The 15,079-nt window shown below is 37.9% G+C and overlaps 1 protein-coding gene across 1 annotated transcript; it reads left to right on the forward strand.

Annotated features, from left to right (window-relative positions):
* The first annotated feature begins 6,659 nt into the window (after positions 1 to 6,659).
* LOC121952577 (bactericidal permeability-increasing protein-like) lies at positions 6,660 to 14,714 on the forward strand. Its single transcript, XM_042499344.1, has 16 exons — positions 6,660 to 6,763; positions 8,805 to 8,912; positions 9,002 to 9,116; positions 9,217 to 9,348; positions 9,437 to 9,592; positions 9,723 to 9,786; positions 10,914 to 10,974; positions 11,306 to 11,397; positions 11,513 to 11,689; positions 11,768 to 11,827; positions 11,907 to 12,074; positions 12,158 to 12,225; positions 12,330 to 12,372; positions 12,454 to 12,517; positions 14,255 to 14,331; positions 14,510 to 14,714. Exons 2-16 carry the CDS (start codon positions 8,810 to 8,812, stop codon positions 14,549 to 14,551), a joined length of 1,422 nt encoding a protein of 473 aa, XP_042355278.1. The 5' UTR covers positions 6,660 to 6,763; positions 8,805 to 8,809; the 3' UTR covers positions 14,552 to 14,714.
* Positions 14,715 to 15,079: the final 365 nt, after the last annotated feature.

Below are 15,079 nucleotides of genomic sequence, written 5' to 3' on the forward strand. Positions count from 1 at the left end.
TATATATATATATATATATATATATAATATATATATATACACATATACACACACATATATACATATATATATATAACATATATATATATATACATATATAAATATATATAATATATACATATATATACTATATATATATATATGTATATATATATATATATATATATATATATATATAATTATTTTCTGTAATTTGAAATATATAATTCTAACAATTATACATATAGATTTTTGGAACATTTTTCCTATTTTCAGTGCATTTTTTTGTGACCTTATACAGATGGTTTATGTGTGAGATGTGGGAGATGACTTTTACATTTACATTTTTTCCCATGTATTCAAAAGAAATGGCATTTAAGTCTACAAAAAGTCTTTGAAAAGCGGCACAAGAAAACTGATGTTAACCCTGGTTTTTAAAACATTAAAACCATTTTTACTTGCTTTGACAAAACCATCATTGGATTTCAGTATTCGCACAATTTCAAAACTCATAATTAAAATTTAGTCCTCTACATATTTCCAGTCTGTCATGTTAAAAGGACTGGTTAAACTCACTGGTAAAGACAAAAAGGAAAAAATGCTCTGTGCTCTGCCTCAGTGTGGACGGCCTTGGGCAGCAGCAGAGGAGAGCATGACGCTGATAATGAACTCTGTGTGAACTGCTCCTCGGACTACACTTCCACCTCCTCTATAGAGACGTGCAGAACATCTTCAGCCTCCGTTTCATCGCCCAACCCCTCAAAGTGTACAGAGCACTCTTTTTGTGTCGACACACGTCAGGCTTGGACTGTTTGTCCAAATGGCCCCAACAAGCCAGATAGATCTCAGAGACTGTGTCAGAGACCTGCTCTCTGGTCTCACTCTGGACTGCAAACATCAGTATTTTGTCATAGGAGTCAGTATTTTTTTTACGATATGTTTCATTATAGAGACAAATGTATGTGCTAAATGGTGCTTTTCATTCCATGTCTTGACAACATATGAACAGATTGTGGCGCAAATGCATCGGCACATTCACATCATGTTTTTGCACATTTACTGTGGCCAGGGGTGGTTGCACCTAATTTTGGGCCCTATGCATAAGCAGTCTTGCATGGTCATGCAGGAGCAGACTAAACCATTTTGTGCCTTTTAGGGGTGACAGGGGCACCAGATCTGTCTTTAGTTATTTTTTTTCTTTTTATACAAAATTCAGTCTTTTAACCAAGTAACTCAGTCAATTTTAATCTTGTTATGGCATTAATTACTTTAAAAAATGCATTCCAGGCTGTTATTATAACCCTCTTTTCACCTCCCATACAGTCATAATGAATTTTAAAATTAACCAAAATCTTTCCTTTTTTTTTTGTACCAGGCTTGTTGGGAATTTTAACATGGGTGTCTATGAGGACTGACTCACTTTTGGTGGCCATTTGATGAACTGCAGTTTTTTGGCACCTATGTGTCAGTATGGTTTTTAGGCAGCCCTGAAGGTTGCCCGTTGGTTTAGACTTTATTGAAGGGAGAAGTCGCTCAATAAGCACAGCCATCACTGCTGGAGGATTCACTGTGAGCATTTTTTATGTTCAGCATTTAAGCCAGTCAAAGCTTGTTAGTGATGCAACATTTTGGTGGCGTTTAATTTGAGCCACTTCGCATGCTTTTTAAAATGACTTTTTCATGTAACTTTTTTTGTAGTGTAGTGCTTGTAGTACTTATAAATGCTCAACAGGGTGGTGTTATCATATCTTTAAATAAGTACTTTAAAAAAAGCTCTGATCTCAAAGAACCCATGTACCTTGCAAAAAATCTCACCAAACAAGCTGTGAGCGTTGATGGGAAGGGACCGTTTTTTTTTTTTTTTTAGTCATGTCCTACCAGCTTTACCAAACATACGCCAGCAACATCCAATGTCCGACGGCTGATCTACTCCAACATATGGATTTTTCTGTATTTGTTGTGACAGTAGACTAGCTAAAGGAGCAGAAGTGAATGTGCTCTGTCCTTATTGAGACGACTAAAAAAAGACTCCACCACTGAGGAAAAAAACACAATGCGCATACAGGCCTTAAGATTATGTCACGGAGTAAATTAAATAATAGCAGGCATAGCAACAGTTGCTAGGCATTAAGCCAGTATTCACTCAGCTCAATATTAATAAGTGTAATTAAGCTAATTAATTTCATAAATACTAATAAGAATTGAATAGAACAGTTTTGACGGAAACACTTCTTCTGAGAAACAAAAGACGTTATTGTCAAAAGAAAGCCAGCGTTGGTGTTTGTTTTGTCATACATCAGAAATACATTGCAATAGTTTTAGCAGCAGCTCTGTCAAACTGCTTTATAGACACAATTTACATTTTTCTATTCTGATTTCCTATTGCTTTACACACAATGTGTTAAACAGCTTTAGAAAGAATGAAGCAAGGTAGTTTTAAGGGGTTTGGGGACGTATCATTGAGAGCAATGGTCTTTTTTTTCAGTGGGGCCTACCACTCTGTTCACACTCAAACCCTTCACACATTCACACCTGGAAGCTTCCCAGTACAGCCCCAGTTTGATCTGCCAGCCACTGAGCAGCTTTCTCCAATCCAGATTTATCTGGCCGGTCCAAACAAGCTCACTTCAGGTCACAAGCCTGCTTTCCTAACCCCCCCCCCCCCCCCCCCCCCCCCACACAGGAAACAATTTGAATTTAATTTGATTTTGAAAAACATAATCCAGATCACAATTATATATATATAAAAAAAAAAGAATCTACTTGGTCATAAGACACAAAGGTCATTGTGTCTGACACAGTGAAAGTTACTAAAGTGGCTGTAACTTGTTATTGTAATTCCACAGCAGAAGGAATTTGGTCATAAGCATCATATTAGTGTCCCACGCTGTGGACCGAAAATTATAATAAAGTTATTATGTTAACAATAATACAATTACTTGATATTAAAAAATAGCACGGCAACTAGTCCTCTACAAGTTGTTGGTTTATCTTTGATTAAAGGATTTATTAAATGAGGTAAATAAGTGGGAAAATTAACCCTTTGAAACCTGAGGACATTGACTAGACTTTCAAAAACACGGGAAGAAGTTACTAGTTATGAGCCACAAGAAATTCACCTGAAATCTAGCAACAAAAAAAGTTAAAAATAAATAGCAAGTAAATCAATAAAAAGTTAATAATAAATATAGTTGTCTGGACTTTTTATTATTATTATCTCTCTATTTTTTAAACTAATTTCAGCTCTTTTTCTTTTTTTTTTTAAACTTGTGAGCAATTTCTTGGCAAGTTGCTTTTTGCGGCATGTTTTCAAAAGAAAACCCATTTGCTCAGGTTTTCAAAGGTACAAATACATGCAAAAGGCTTCTGAATGCAGTGCAAGAAAACTGATGTCACTCTCGGTTTCACAGGGTTAAATGTTCCTGTTCTGAGATTCAATTTTTTCAGTTTCTCCATTAAAGTTAGTTAAAAAATTATACGTAGTACAACCAAGGCCCAACAAGAAAATGTTGGCATTGACCAGGCAGATCACGGTTGGAGACCAACAAAATGTGTTGTTTTTTTAAGGGAGTCATCCAACAGAGATAGTGACACAAAAAGGTTTGTTTTTTATCAAGACTTTGCTGCCTTTTCAGCAGGAATCGTGCCCAGTTAACCATGTATTTTAAGCCAAAACATGATCTCCTCTTAACCATAATCAAGTGCCTTTTTTTGTGTTTCATTATATCCACTAAATAATGAAGAGCAAATGTATCTGTGGTTTGCAGAGAAGTACATCAACATTTTTTCTAATGATAGGCTTGATGATAACCGCAATAGAAATTCAGTCATAAACATGTTTTTTGGAGATCCTCTCTGTTGATGTGCTTGCTTTCAACTTGTTTGATACACTACCGTTCAAAAGTTTGGGGTCACTTAGAAATTTCCTTATTTTTGAAAGAAAAGCACTGTTTTTTTCAATGAAGATAACTTTAAACTAATCAGAAAATACACTCTATACATTGCTAATGTGGTAAATGACTATTCTAGCTGCAAATGTCTGGTTTTTGGTGCAAATATCTACATGGGTGTATAGAGGCCCATTTCCAGCAACTATCACTCCAGTGTTCTAATGGTACAATGTGTTTGCTCATTGCGTCAGAAGGCTAATGGATGATTAGAAAACCCTTCTGCAATCATCTTAGCACAGCTGAAAACAGTTTAGCTGGTTAGAGAAGCTATAAAACTGACCTTCCTTTGAGCAGGTTGAGTATCTGGAGCATCACATTTGTGGGGTCGATTAAACGCTCAAAATGGCCAGAAAAAGAGAACTTTCATGTGAAACTAGACAGTCTATTCTTGTTCTTAGAAATGAAGGCTATTCCATGCGAGAAATTGCCAAGAAACTGAAGATTTCCTACAATGGTGTGTACTACTCCCTTCAGAGAACGTCACAAACAGGCTCTAACCAGAGTAGAAAGAGAAGTGGGAGGCCCCGCTGCACAACTGAGCAAGAAGATAAAGTACATTAGAGTCTCTAGTTTGAGAAATAGACGCCTCACAGGTCCTCAACTGGCAGCTTCATTAAATAGTACCCGCAAAACGCCAGTGTCAACATCTACAGTGAAGAGGCGACTCCGTGATGCTGGCCTTCAGGGCAGAGTGGCAAAGAAAAAGCCATATCTGAGACTGGCCAATAAAAGAAAAAGAGAGTAATATGGGCAAAAGAACACAGACATTGGACAGAGGAAGATTGGAAAAAAATGTTATGGACAGACGAATCGAAGTTTGAGGTGTTTGGATCACACAGAAGAACATTTGTGAGACGCAGAACAACTGAAAAGATGCTGGAAGAGTGCGTGACGCCATCTGTCAAGCATGGTGGGGGTAACGTGATGGTCTGGGGTTACTTTGGTGCTGGTAAGGTGGGAGATTTGTTCAGGGTAAAAGGGATTTTGAATAAGGAAGGCTATCACTCCATTTTGCAACGCCATGCCATACCCTATGGACAGTGCTTGATTGGAGCCAATTTCATCCTACAACAGGACAATGACCCAAAGCTCACCTCCAAATTGAGAAGAAACAGGCAGCTGCTATTCTGATCTGTAATGGAGAGGCCAGCGCAGTCACCTGATCTAATCCCCATTGAGCTGTTGTGGGAGCAGCTTGACCGTACGGTACGCAAGAAGTGCCCATCCAGCCAATCCAACTTGTGGGAGGGGCTTCTAGAAGCGTGGGGTGAAATTTCTCCAGATTACCTCAACAAATTAACAGCTAGAATGCCAAAGGTCTGCAATGCTGTAATTGCTGCAAATGGAGGATTCTTTGACGGAAGCAAAGTTTGAAGAAAAAATTATTATTTCAAATACAAATCATTTTTTCTAACCTTGTCAATGTCTTGACTATATTTTCTATTCATTTTACAACTCATGGTGGTAAATAAAAGTGACTTTTCATGGAAAACACAAAATTGTCCCAGTGACCCCAAACTTTTGAACGGTAGTGTACATGAACAGATTTGGGTTAAAATAGATTATTCTTATTTGATTAGAAAATGAAATGATCAAAAATTACATTAAAGATTCATGTTGCTTTGAAGCCATACAAAGGCCAGTCAGCACCAGTGGTGTTATTCTAGCAGTAAACTTTTTTTTTTTTTTTAAATTTGAAGGGTCTTCGATTGAGCCAAAGACATATTTTGTGGTTGTACAGCTTTAATGAATTGATTCACCAGAATTTATAACCTGATACAATGTGACCAGTGCTCACTGAAAATTCAAGCTATTAGTTCAAATCCTATTCAGAGGTCATACACAATATCAGACACTCCACAGAAAGCTCACACAACCCCTGTGGACAATTCAATCACACTATACGGTGGTAAAAGCCCTTCAGGGTGCAAACGCTGTTTTTTGGCCAAATGTATGTGAGAAAAATTGATGTAATGGGTATGACTTCAGAAATATTTTAGATTTTGGTAGCCGTGACATAAAACCTTTCAACGGTTCTATTTGGATGAAATATTTTTACATTAATGTTCTTCGTGAAAGACTTTCAAGATATATTTACAAGAATATATGTGAAGTACTTTAAAATCAACCAACCAAAAAAAAAACCTACAATTTAACTTTTAGAATTACATCATTTTCTGTGATACATGCAATACAAACCCTGCTCTGCCACTGCTGAGATGAGGAGGGAGGGCGTGATTGCATTTCCCATTCCTGCTTGCGTTATGACTGCAAAGACTGAAAAAAGGTAAATTGTGAGCACTGAGGCCTTTTGTTGTCAATGGTGCAACAAGTATGATACAGTACATTGTTTGGTGCTTCTAGTTCCCTTTTCATAATCACTTCTAATATTTGCTATTGTTACATCCGAGGTGTTATGGTGCTGCTTCAGCTAAACTGGCACTGGATCTGACTGCACCGTGTGGCTTAAGGAACATTTTTTTTCCTTTTTTGTGCGTAGTTCCTTATTTACAGAGAATTGACTTCAGGAACTAGAAAGTTCAAAATCGCATCAAGCTTTAAAATTGTATCTTTTTATGCAAACACACTCCACTCAGATAACAGCACTAGCAACAGCACTTAGTGTTTTTGATATTGACGAGATTAGAAGAGAGCAGGAAGCAGTGAAGATAGCAAGTTTGTTTATTGTTGCTTTATCTGGGGCAGTCCCCTAGAAAAAGTTCAATTCTGATTGGGTAAGTGAATTAGAAGCCATGTGCCTCCCTTCCTCTTTCACTGTGCCTTTTTGCCAGTCTGACTGACATCAGGAGCAACCCGACTAACTGCTGTTTCAGGTAAGTACAAATTTACTTATTCACTTTCTTAAATGTGTTCTTTAAGCTTAATCTTCATAATGACGGTCCAAATGTACTGATCAGGTTAACCTTAATGTGTGAAGGAACCTTTAACTTTTTGGAAATGTTCTTGACAAAGGTAGATTCCAGTGAAGATGAACTGCTGTTAAGTGCTCCATTGATCCTGATTTGTGTAGTTTTTCTACGTCAGCCTAAATGACAGTGTTATTTGTTAAAGAATATGTTAAGAGACTGGAATAGAGATTTAGAAAGACGTACCCAATGTTTTGTAATGCTGATGTTGCAAGTGTTTTGGAATGAAATATAACTACTTTTGGAATGGAGAAGTAGTCTTGGTGTGTATCATCGAAGAGTGGTTTTGGTTCCAGTTGTGAGTTATGGTTTCTCTTTGACAAGCAGCTTTTTATGTCGATATTTACAATACAGTTGTTGAAAGCTCACCTTATCCATCTACTGAACTTTTGAACCACATGGAATCTTCCTTAAGGCAACTTTCTACTTGTACTGACACGACTTACAGTTGGTCAGTTCAGTCAAATCATTCAGTCTGCTCACAAACATTTTCAGAGCCTCAATCTGTCAATTTACAACATTCTAAAGTTCAGGCATCAATGGACAAAAAAACCCCACAAGATCGAATGAGATTTTTTTCCATCCCTAAATAACTGACAGAGCTCTTGACTGTGGCAAACAACATGTGACTGCCACAGCATTCGCTGACAGTGAGGTATTGCAATTGTATGAGGAAACGCATGATTTGAATGTTCCAAAAATCTTCCATCTGTAAAATCTTGTAGATTGTTGAAAATGAACAAAAATAGCAGACTGGGCCTTTAATCTCAGTGTTATTTAATAAAAGTCACGCTCGCCTGCTGACTTATCAGGGGTCATGTGGTTTCTGCTGCAGCACTGACAGTCCGCTCTTTCACAGACCTCCACTAAAGGCTTCTTTATGCTGAATTCCATTTCAGAAGGAAATATTGTACTTTTGACTCCATGACATTTATCTTTAGTGTTGATACTTTTTAAATTAAGATTTTATATTTAAAACACATCATAATCTTATAAAATGCAATATATTGTTAAAGGTTAAACAAGTGTTTGCAAAGTATATGGCCTATGATTGCTTGTCGAATTCCAGATGATAGTTAGACAGTCATGAGTCTCAGGGAAGTGTGTTTACTTTTGATACTTTTAAGGGACAGTTCACACCAAAAGCAAAAATACATATCTTTCCTCTTCCATGTGGTGCTGTTTATCAGTCTAGATTGTTTTGGAGTGAGTGAGTTGTGGGACTCAAAGAGCCAAGAAATTCATTTGAGAAAATCAATAGTCATGTCTTTTTCAAAAAGCATGACCCTGTTGATAGAAAGAAACTAGTTCCTGCATGAAACTGCTCACAACAAGGTTTGTGGATTATCTCAAGCAATCGGGTCCTGATTTCTGGAAAGAAACAATGCTGAATAGTTTATTAAATGTACTTTTTGGTGCTTTGAGCACCACAAGCTAAGTGCCATCTAGTTCCAACACTCAATGACTTACACCAAAACAATTCAGATTAATAAATAGCACTAAGGGTAGAAGAAACATGTATTTTTGATTTGGTGTAAACGGTCCCTTCAAAGTATCAAAAGTAAGAGTAAAAGCACCTCCCTGAGACTCATATGACTGTCTAATTATCATCTTGAATGTGACAAGCAATCACAGGCCATATAGTTTGCAAACACTGGTTTATATAGCATAAGATCATCATGTGTTTTTTTTAAATCTAAAATCTTTAGCTGAAAAGTATCACCACTATACATAAATGTTGTCATGGACTACCTTATTACACTGTCCCTTTGAGTATATTTTGTTGATAACACTACCACACCTTCACCTAAGTAGGATTATGAATGCAGAACTTCATGTAGGACACTTCTGACATGACTAATACAAATTTGATTTCACTGTGGCTCTTCTCTGTTTTATTGTGTCACGTCATGAGTTTTGCTGATGATCCTGTTCTTTTTATCAACAGTCAAGATGTTCCTGTACTGCTGGCTGGCTCTGGGGGCTTTAATCCCTATGACTTTAAGCACCGATCCCGGGGTAAAGGTCAAGCTAACAGCAAAAGGCCTTGAATATAGTAAGGTTTACAGCAGGTTTCCTCACAGTTGGAAAGCACTGATCTCTCCAGAGTTTCATCATCAAATTCCCTTCATTGCCTTTTGCTAGGCAGACAACTGGGGATGGCTTCGATCCAGCAGAGACTCAAAACCATCAAAGTCCCGGATATTTCTGGGAAACAGAAGGTGTCTCCCATTGGCAACGTCCACTACACCCTGTCAAAGTAAATTCACCAGTTTATTCAACACTAAATTCTGTAGGAAACTGGTTTACTTAAAGTACTATCGTTTCCCAAGTACAAACATGCATGTTGTCTCTTTCAGTATGCAAATAGAGAATGTGGGATTACCAAAGTCTGCATTGGATCTAGTGCCAGGGACTGGTGTCAGACTCTCCATTGGTAACGCCTTCATTAGTCTGCGCGGAGACTGGAAGGTGAAGTACCTCCGAATAATGTAAGTGAGACAAGATTTCTTCCTTATTCACTAGAGTTAAATTCATTATGAGGTATTTCTGCTGCAGCAGTGACTCCTCTCGTTACAGCAAGGACAGCGGATCTTTTGATTTGAATGTCAAGGACCTCACAATCACTACAAGCATTGCCATCAACAGTGACGAGACAGGCCGCCCTACGGTCAGTAGCATGAGCTGTGCAGCAACTGTCGGCAGTGCGAGCATCAAATTCCACGGCGGAGCCAGGTAAAAGAAAGCCTGCTGTGCACTATGTTTGAGGGACGCGAGGGAAAGCAATGTGGATGTCCAGTTATTTCTTAGCTATGCTTGACACGCTGCATTGGGCCCTTATTCCTGTAATTGCTTTTTGTTTCAGCTGGCTGTACAATCTCTTCAAAACCTTTATTGATAAGGCTCTACGAAATGCAATGCAGAAACAGGTGAGAGCAAACCAGACGTATACTTTTTTGATCATCCCACTTTGTCTCTGGGATTGTTTTCACAAAGAATCTTACTTTATTCCAAGAAATCCTAAATGCAGGTAAAACTGAAGTGGGTAAGTTTTGTACACCCCCCCCCCCGCAAGAATTCACCTGAACAAAAGCAACCAATCAGAGCCAGGAGAAGTCTCCAACACAGTGGTCATTTACTGCTTGTGCACACACTGTCAACAACAGTCTACATAGCAAAATAGTTAACAAAAGCAGATAGTAAAAGTGAAAGCAAGTTATTCTCCATCAGTCTTCTGATTACTTGTCTTTGCCATGTTCACTGATGTTGGCAAGGGAGGAATGAAACTTTTTCCATTGCTAGTGGTTGTTTCTCAGCCACTTTTTCTTTTTTACAAAGCTCTTTCTGAAGCTGAGCTGAAGTTACCGACTGAACCTTTAAAAGTTCCTCTCACTTCCCAATTTCACAAAGTTTTACATATTCTGTTAAATAACTTTGGTAGTTAAATGTTAAGCAACTTAGTGGTCACACCCTATCCAAAGTATCCCAAGTTAAATCTAAAGGGGTCGTGAGAAGATTATTGAGAGAAGAAATAAGAAAAAACAAAGTTCCTATATATCAGATTTTTCAGAGTCTTTGAGTTTTTGGGGGGCCTTAAACAGTTATTTAAATAAAACTTTATGAGAAGTTTACAGGGTAAATCAGCCTTTGATAGATCAGCGAACAACTCAAAGTCATCTGTTTGTGTGGCGAGTCACAAGGCAAACGGTTCGGATAACATTGGTTTAATCTTTAATCTTCTCATTTAATTAAGTTGTATATTGTAATCTTAGAGTGATTTTTTTGTTGTCTTATTTTCTAAATAAACTAGTAGCTACTACTATCTGATAAATGTGTCAAGTTGTGCATGTCCCGTTTTCGAGATTTCTTTTTCTCTTTTCTCTTACCTCTGCCAGTTGGTAGCAACTTTTAGTCTTAAGATGTTTGAGAAAACAGCCTAGTCAGAAAATATCACAGATATGACATAAAGAATTGTTTTCTCCAGTCAGAAATCATTGTTTGAGGTTATTTTGGAGTCTGGGAATAGAGTGTGTCTGTTTTTTTTTCTTTGTTGCAGATCTGCCCTCTGGTGGCTGATGCAGTGTCTGATCTGAACCCTCAGCTGAAAACTCTCAATGGTAAAACATTACTTTTATGTCAAATATTTGGATGTTTCATAAATAAAACATTGTCTTAATGTCAAATATTCGGATGCTTTATAGATAAAACATTACTTTTATGACAAATATTTGGATGTTTTATAGATTAAACATTGTCTTTATGTCAAATATTTGGATGTTTTATAGGTAAGACATTAACTTTATGTCAAACATTTGGATGTTTCATTGGTAAAACATTGACTTTATGTCAAATATGTGGATGTTTCATATGTAAAACATTATCTTTATGTCAAATATTGGAATGTTTCATTGATGCTGGATACATGAGAGACTATCTGCCTTCCTGCAGTTGTAGCCAAGGTGGACCAGTATGCAGAGATTGAATACTCCATGGTGTCATCTCCTACAGTGTCAAACACTTCAATAGACTTCAGCTTAAGGGTATGTATAGTCAATTTTACTGAATAGCTTATAAATAGTATATCTAAAGCGTCTGATTAGTTGTCGAGAAATTATGTCCTTACTTTTCTGTCTCTATTGTTTCTTTGTCATTTAGGGTGAATTTTACAACATCGGAAAGCATCAGGAGCCTCCGTTCTCCCCCACAGCCTTTTCTCTGCCGCCTATGATAAACAACATGATGTACATCGGCCTGTCTGCCTTCACCACCAACTCTGCAGCCTTCGTCTACAACAAAGCTGGACTCCTCAGCCTGTACATCACTGACGACATGGTAAGCTGCAGCCAGCTGAATCCCCTATCAATCTACGTTCATGACTTCACACTAACCCTGAAACCTTTCTGCCTACAGATACCAAAAAGCTCTCCCATCCGACTCAGCACAAGGACGTTTGGAGCGTTCATCCCGCAGGTGATGACACATTCCACTGATTTTTACTGAGCATTATCTTTATTGGTGATTTATCAACTATGTATCTCTTCATTTTCAGCTAGCCAAGCTTTTTCCAGGTCTAATGATGAAACTGCTGGTGAAGACGGTGAAAAATCCCGTCATCACTTTTGGACCCAGCAATGTGACAGTTCAAGCTTCTGGCACAGTGACTGCCTACGCTATACAACCCAACGCCACACTGTCCCCTCTCTTTGTCCTGAACTTGGTAAGTTACACAGCCAACATAATAAAAAGCCAATTTTGTGGTTCAGAGGAGCACTAACTCTCCTCACCCCATTGTCTTTACAGGAGACCAGTGTCAGCGCCAAAGTGTTTGTCAGTGGAATGAAGCTGGCTGGAGCTGTCGGCCTAAATGCGTGAGTTACTTAAAAATTGCTACCTGTTCTCAGAGGAGAAAAATGGGGCCAAAAGGTCCTCGTACAGATGAACGTCGTAGTCTAATTTTGCCTAATTTGCACAGAATGGATCTGACCCTGGGGACAAGTTACGTGGGAGATTTTCAGGTGAGAACTGCATTCTAATACGAGTCACGGTATGCAACATCCGTGTCGAAATAACAAACTAACCCTCACTATAACCCGCAGGTCAAATCCCTCGACAAAATTCTCCAAATGGTCCTAAAAGTGGTTGTGATACCGAAACTAAATGGTGAGTTCTTGCATATTTAGTTTATATAAACAAGGTGTCACATCAGGTACTTAGGCTATTGTATGCAGATCAAAGGGGAGTTTATGGGGTCCTTTCTTTAGACTGATTCAAGTATCACATCCAACATCAGCAGTGTCACTAAAACAGAATTTTTCCTTTCAACATTCAAGCCGGCCCCTGACCCTTAATGATGCAGGCAAGCTAACCTGTGGCATCATTTTGAGCAGCCTACACTGGTGATTCCCAACTTTTTTTTGCCTGGTATCAGCCCAGTGGCTGGAAGGAAATACTGGCACTGCGAAGTGTAGTGAAGACATAGTGTATGAACAGACTTTGTCATCGGGAGGCCGAGGGGATGGTGGACAGCGTGTCACCGTGGTGGGACACCTGGCAAGTTGCAGTCGCCTGTTTAAAACTTCCAAACAACAAACCCGTTGCTGTTTTTCCAGTGGTTTTATATGCACCAAACGTGGTGCTTTTTAGGGACTTGTCACAGTGTGTCATCCTTGTATAGTGCCACTAAAAGCAGTTATATTTTATCAAGACACTTCAGTGTTTCCTGCTGGGATAATGCCCCAATAAACTTTTTTTTGTCTTTAACTGAGATTTTACTGAATTTCCAACCAGGACTGGGGTAAAAGGGACTAGGCCAAAAATGTATCTATTCTTAACTATGACTAACTGTTTTTTGTGCCTAAACCTAACCACATGTTAACCACAGCATTGTCAAAATGAGAAGAAAAATAAAGTTTCAAAGTAACTGCTACAGTATCTGCAATGTACAAATGTAATGTATCTGTGGATTCCACAAACATTCAATTCCAACATTTTTCTGGCAACTGGCTTTATGATATGCCACTGCAGTCACATCACACTATTAATTTAAAAAATAAGTAACACATATCATAAATACAATTGTTTTTTAAGTTTGTACTGAAGCCCATTACATTCACCAAAGAAAATCACTGGAGACTTTATGATTTCCATATATCATAATTACAGTTGTTACACTGTATTCTGAGAAAACTTGTGTGACCTGATGAGCTACGTTAGGTCTACATTACCACTGCCAGCCAACGTGCTCAGCAGCAAACAGCAGACAGACATAGAGACCAGCTGGTGAACATAGTGGAGAATTTAGCAGCTAGAGAGAGACAGGTATTTTCCTCAGGTGTTGGTGGAAACAAAAAATAGAGCTAAAAGACAGTGAGTATTGGACTTACATTCATCAGGTGGACAGAATGGTGACTACAAATAAATGGCAATGTTGCTTCACAGCTGCTGGATGTGTTAATGTTTGCTAACAAGTTCATCATGTATATCAATGTTGTTTTTGCAACTTATTTTTGCTGCCCCCTAGTGGCCCAAATAACAGTTAGTGCAGGTTTAACTGAGGACAAAAGGCCAACTTTGCCTCTTAACAACTGCACTCATTGCTTGTGTCTGTAAGTGTTTTTTTTTCATTTTTATTTCATTTTTTTTTCAGTAATTATACTGAACCAGTTTCAAACTCATTTATTGTCCTTTTACCTTAAAGTTCATAATGTGTGGTAGTTTTTTGTCCTTATGATTATCTATTTGATTGTTTTTATGTGAAGCACTTTGAGTTGGATTCAATTCAACTGTCCTTTATAATTAAAATTCAATATTAAGCCTCTACTAATAATATTGCTGTAATGTTTTCCATATTGGATTTCTGACAGTAGTTTGTCTAAATGTTTAAATTCTGCTTCATAGCACAACTTGAAAAGGGATACCCACTTCCTACTCTTGGAAAGATGAAGCTTGTGAACACCCAGCTGCAGGTCATGAAGGTCAGAGATTGGAGTTTTTCTTTAAAGCTGCATGTGTCTGAGCTAACTGCGTTTATTATATGTCAAATTTTAATGCGGTCCAGTAACTCAGAGGAAAACATCTTAAATATCTAGCTAATCAACATAATTATTAATTGGAAGCTGTTCTTAACTGCTGTTGCACTTTCTTTTTTTTTAGGACTATATGCTGATCGGGACAGATGTTCAGTTCTTGGGATGAATGGCCTCTCTGGAAACTCACAGGATTAAAAGTTTAATTACCTGGCAGAGAAATTTCAAAGAAAAACAAACAGAATAATCTCAAGGTATTACTTCCCCCACAACCCTGAGAAATGCAGATCTCATTTTTGCATGTAATATTAAATGTCAGTTTTATAACTTTACCATTATCAATTTTGTCATTTTATCACGTTTCTGTTCATGTATCATGTATAATCTTTTTTTAAATGTAAATTCAGACCAGTTTTTCCATAAAAATGTATATGGGGGCTGCTGCAGTCATGTCACAGCGGTAAACAGTCTGCAGGACAGGGTTTGCTGTTTTCACCACAATCATCTTTTTGAAACAACATGCTCCTCTCAAAGCAGATCACAGCACTTTCTGCTGCTGACTTTGGTCAAATTCCCTCTCTAAGTTTCTGACTCAAAGTGCGTTTCTAAAAATGTGCTGATCCATGACATTATTACTGCAGTTTGAGGGGTCCCATAAAATATGTGATGACATCAGTCAAGTACCAGCCAAAACTAA

The sequence above is a fragment of the Plectropomus leopardus genome, chromosome 2 (assembly GCF_008729295.1).
Source record: "Plectropomus leopardus isolate mb chromosome 2, YSFRI_Pleo_2.0, whole genome shotgun sequence".
Taxonomy (NCBI): Eukaryota; Metazoa; Chordata; class Actinopteri; order Perciformes; family Serranidae; genus Plectropomus; species Plectropomus leopardus.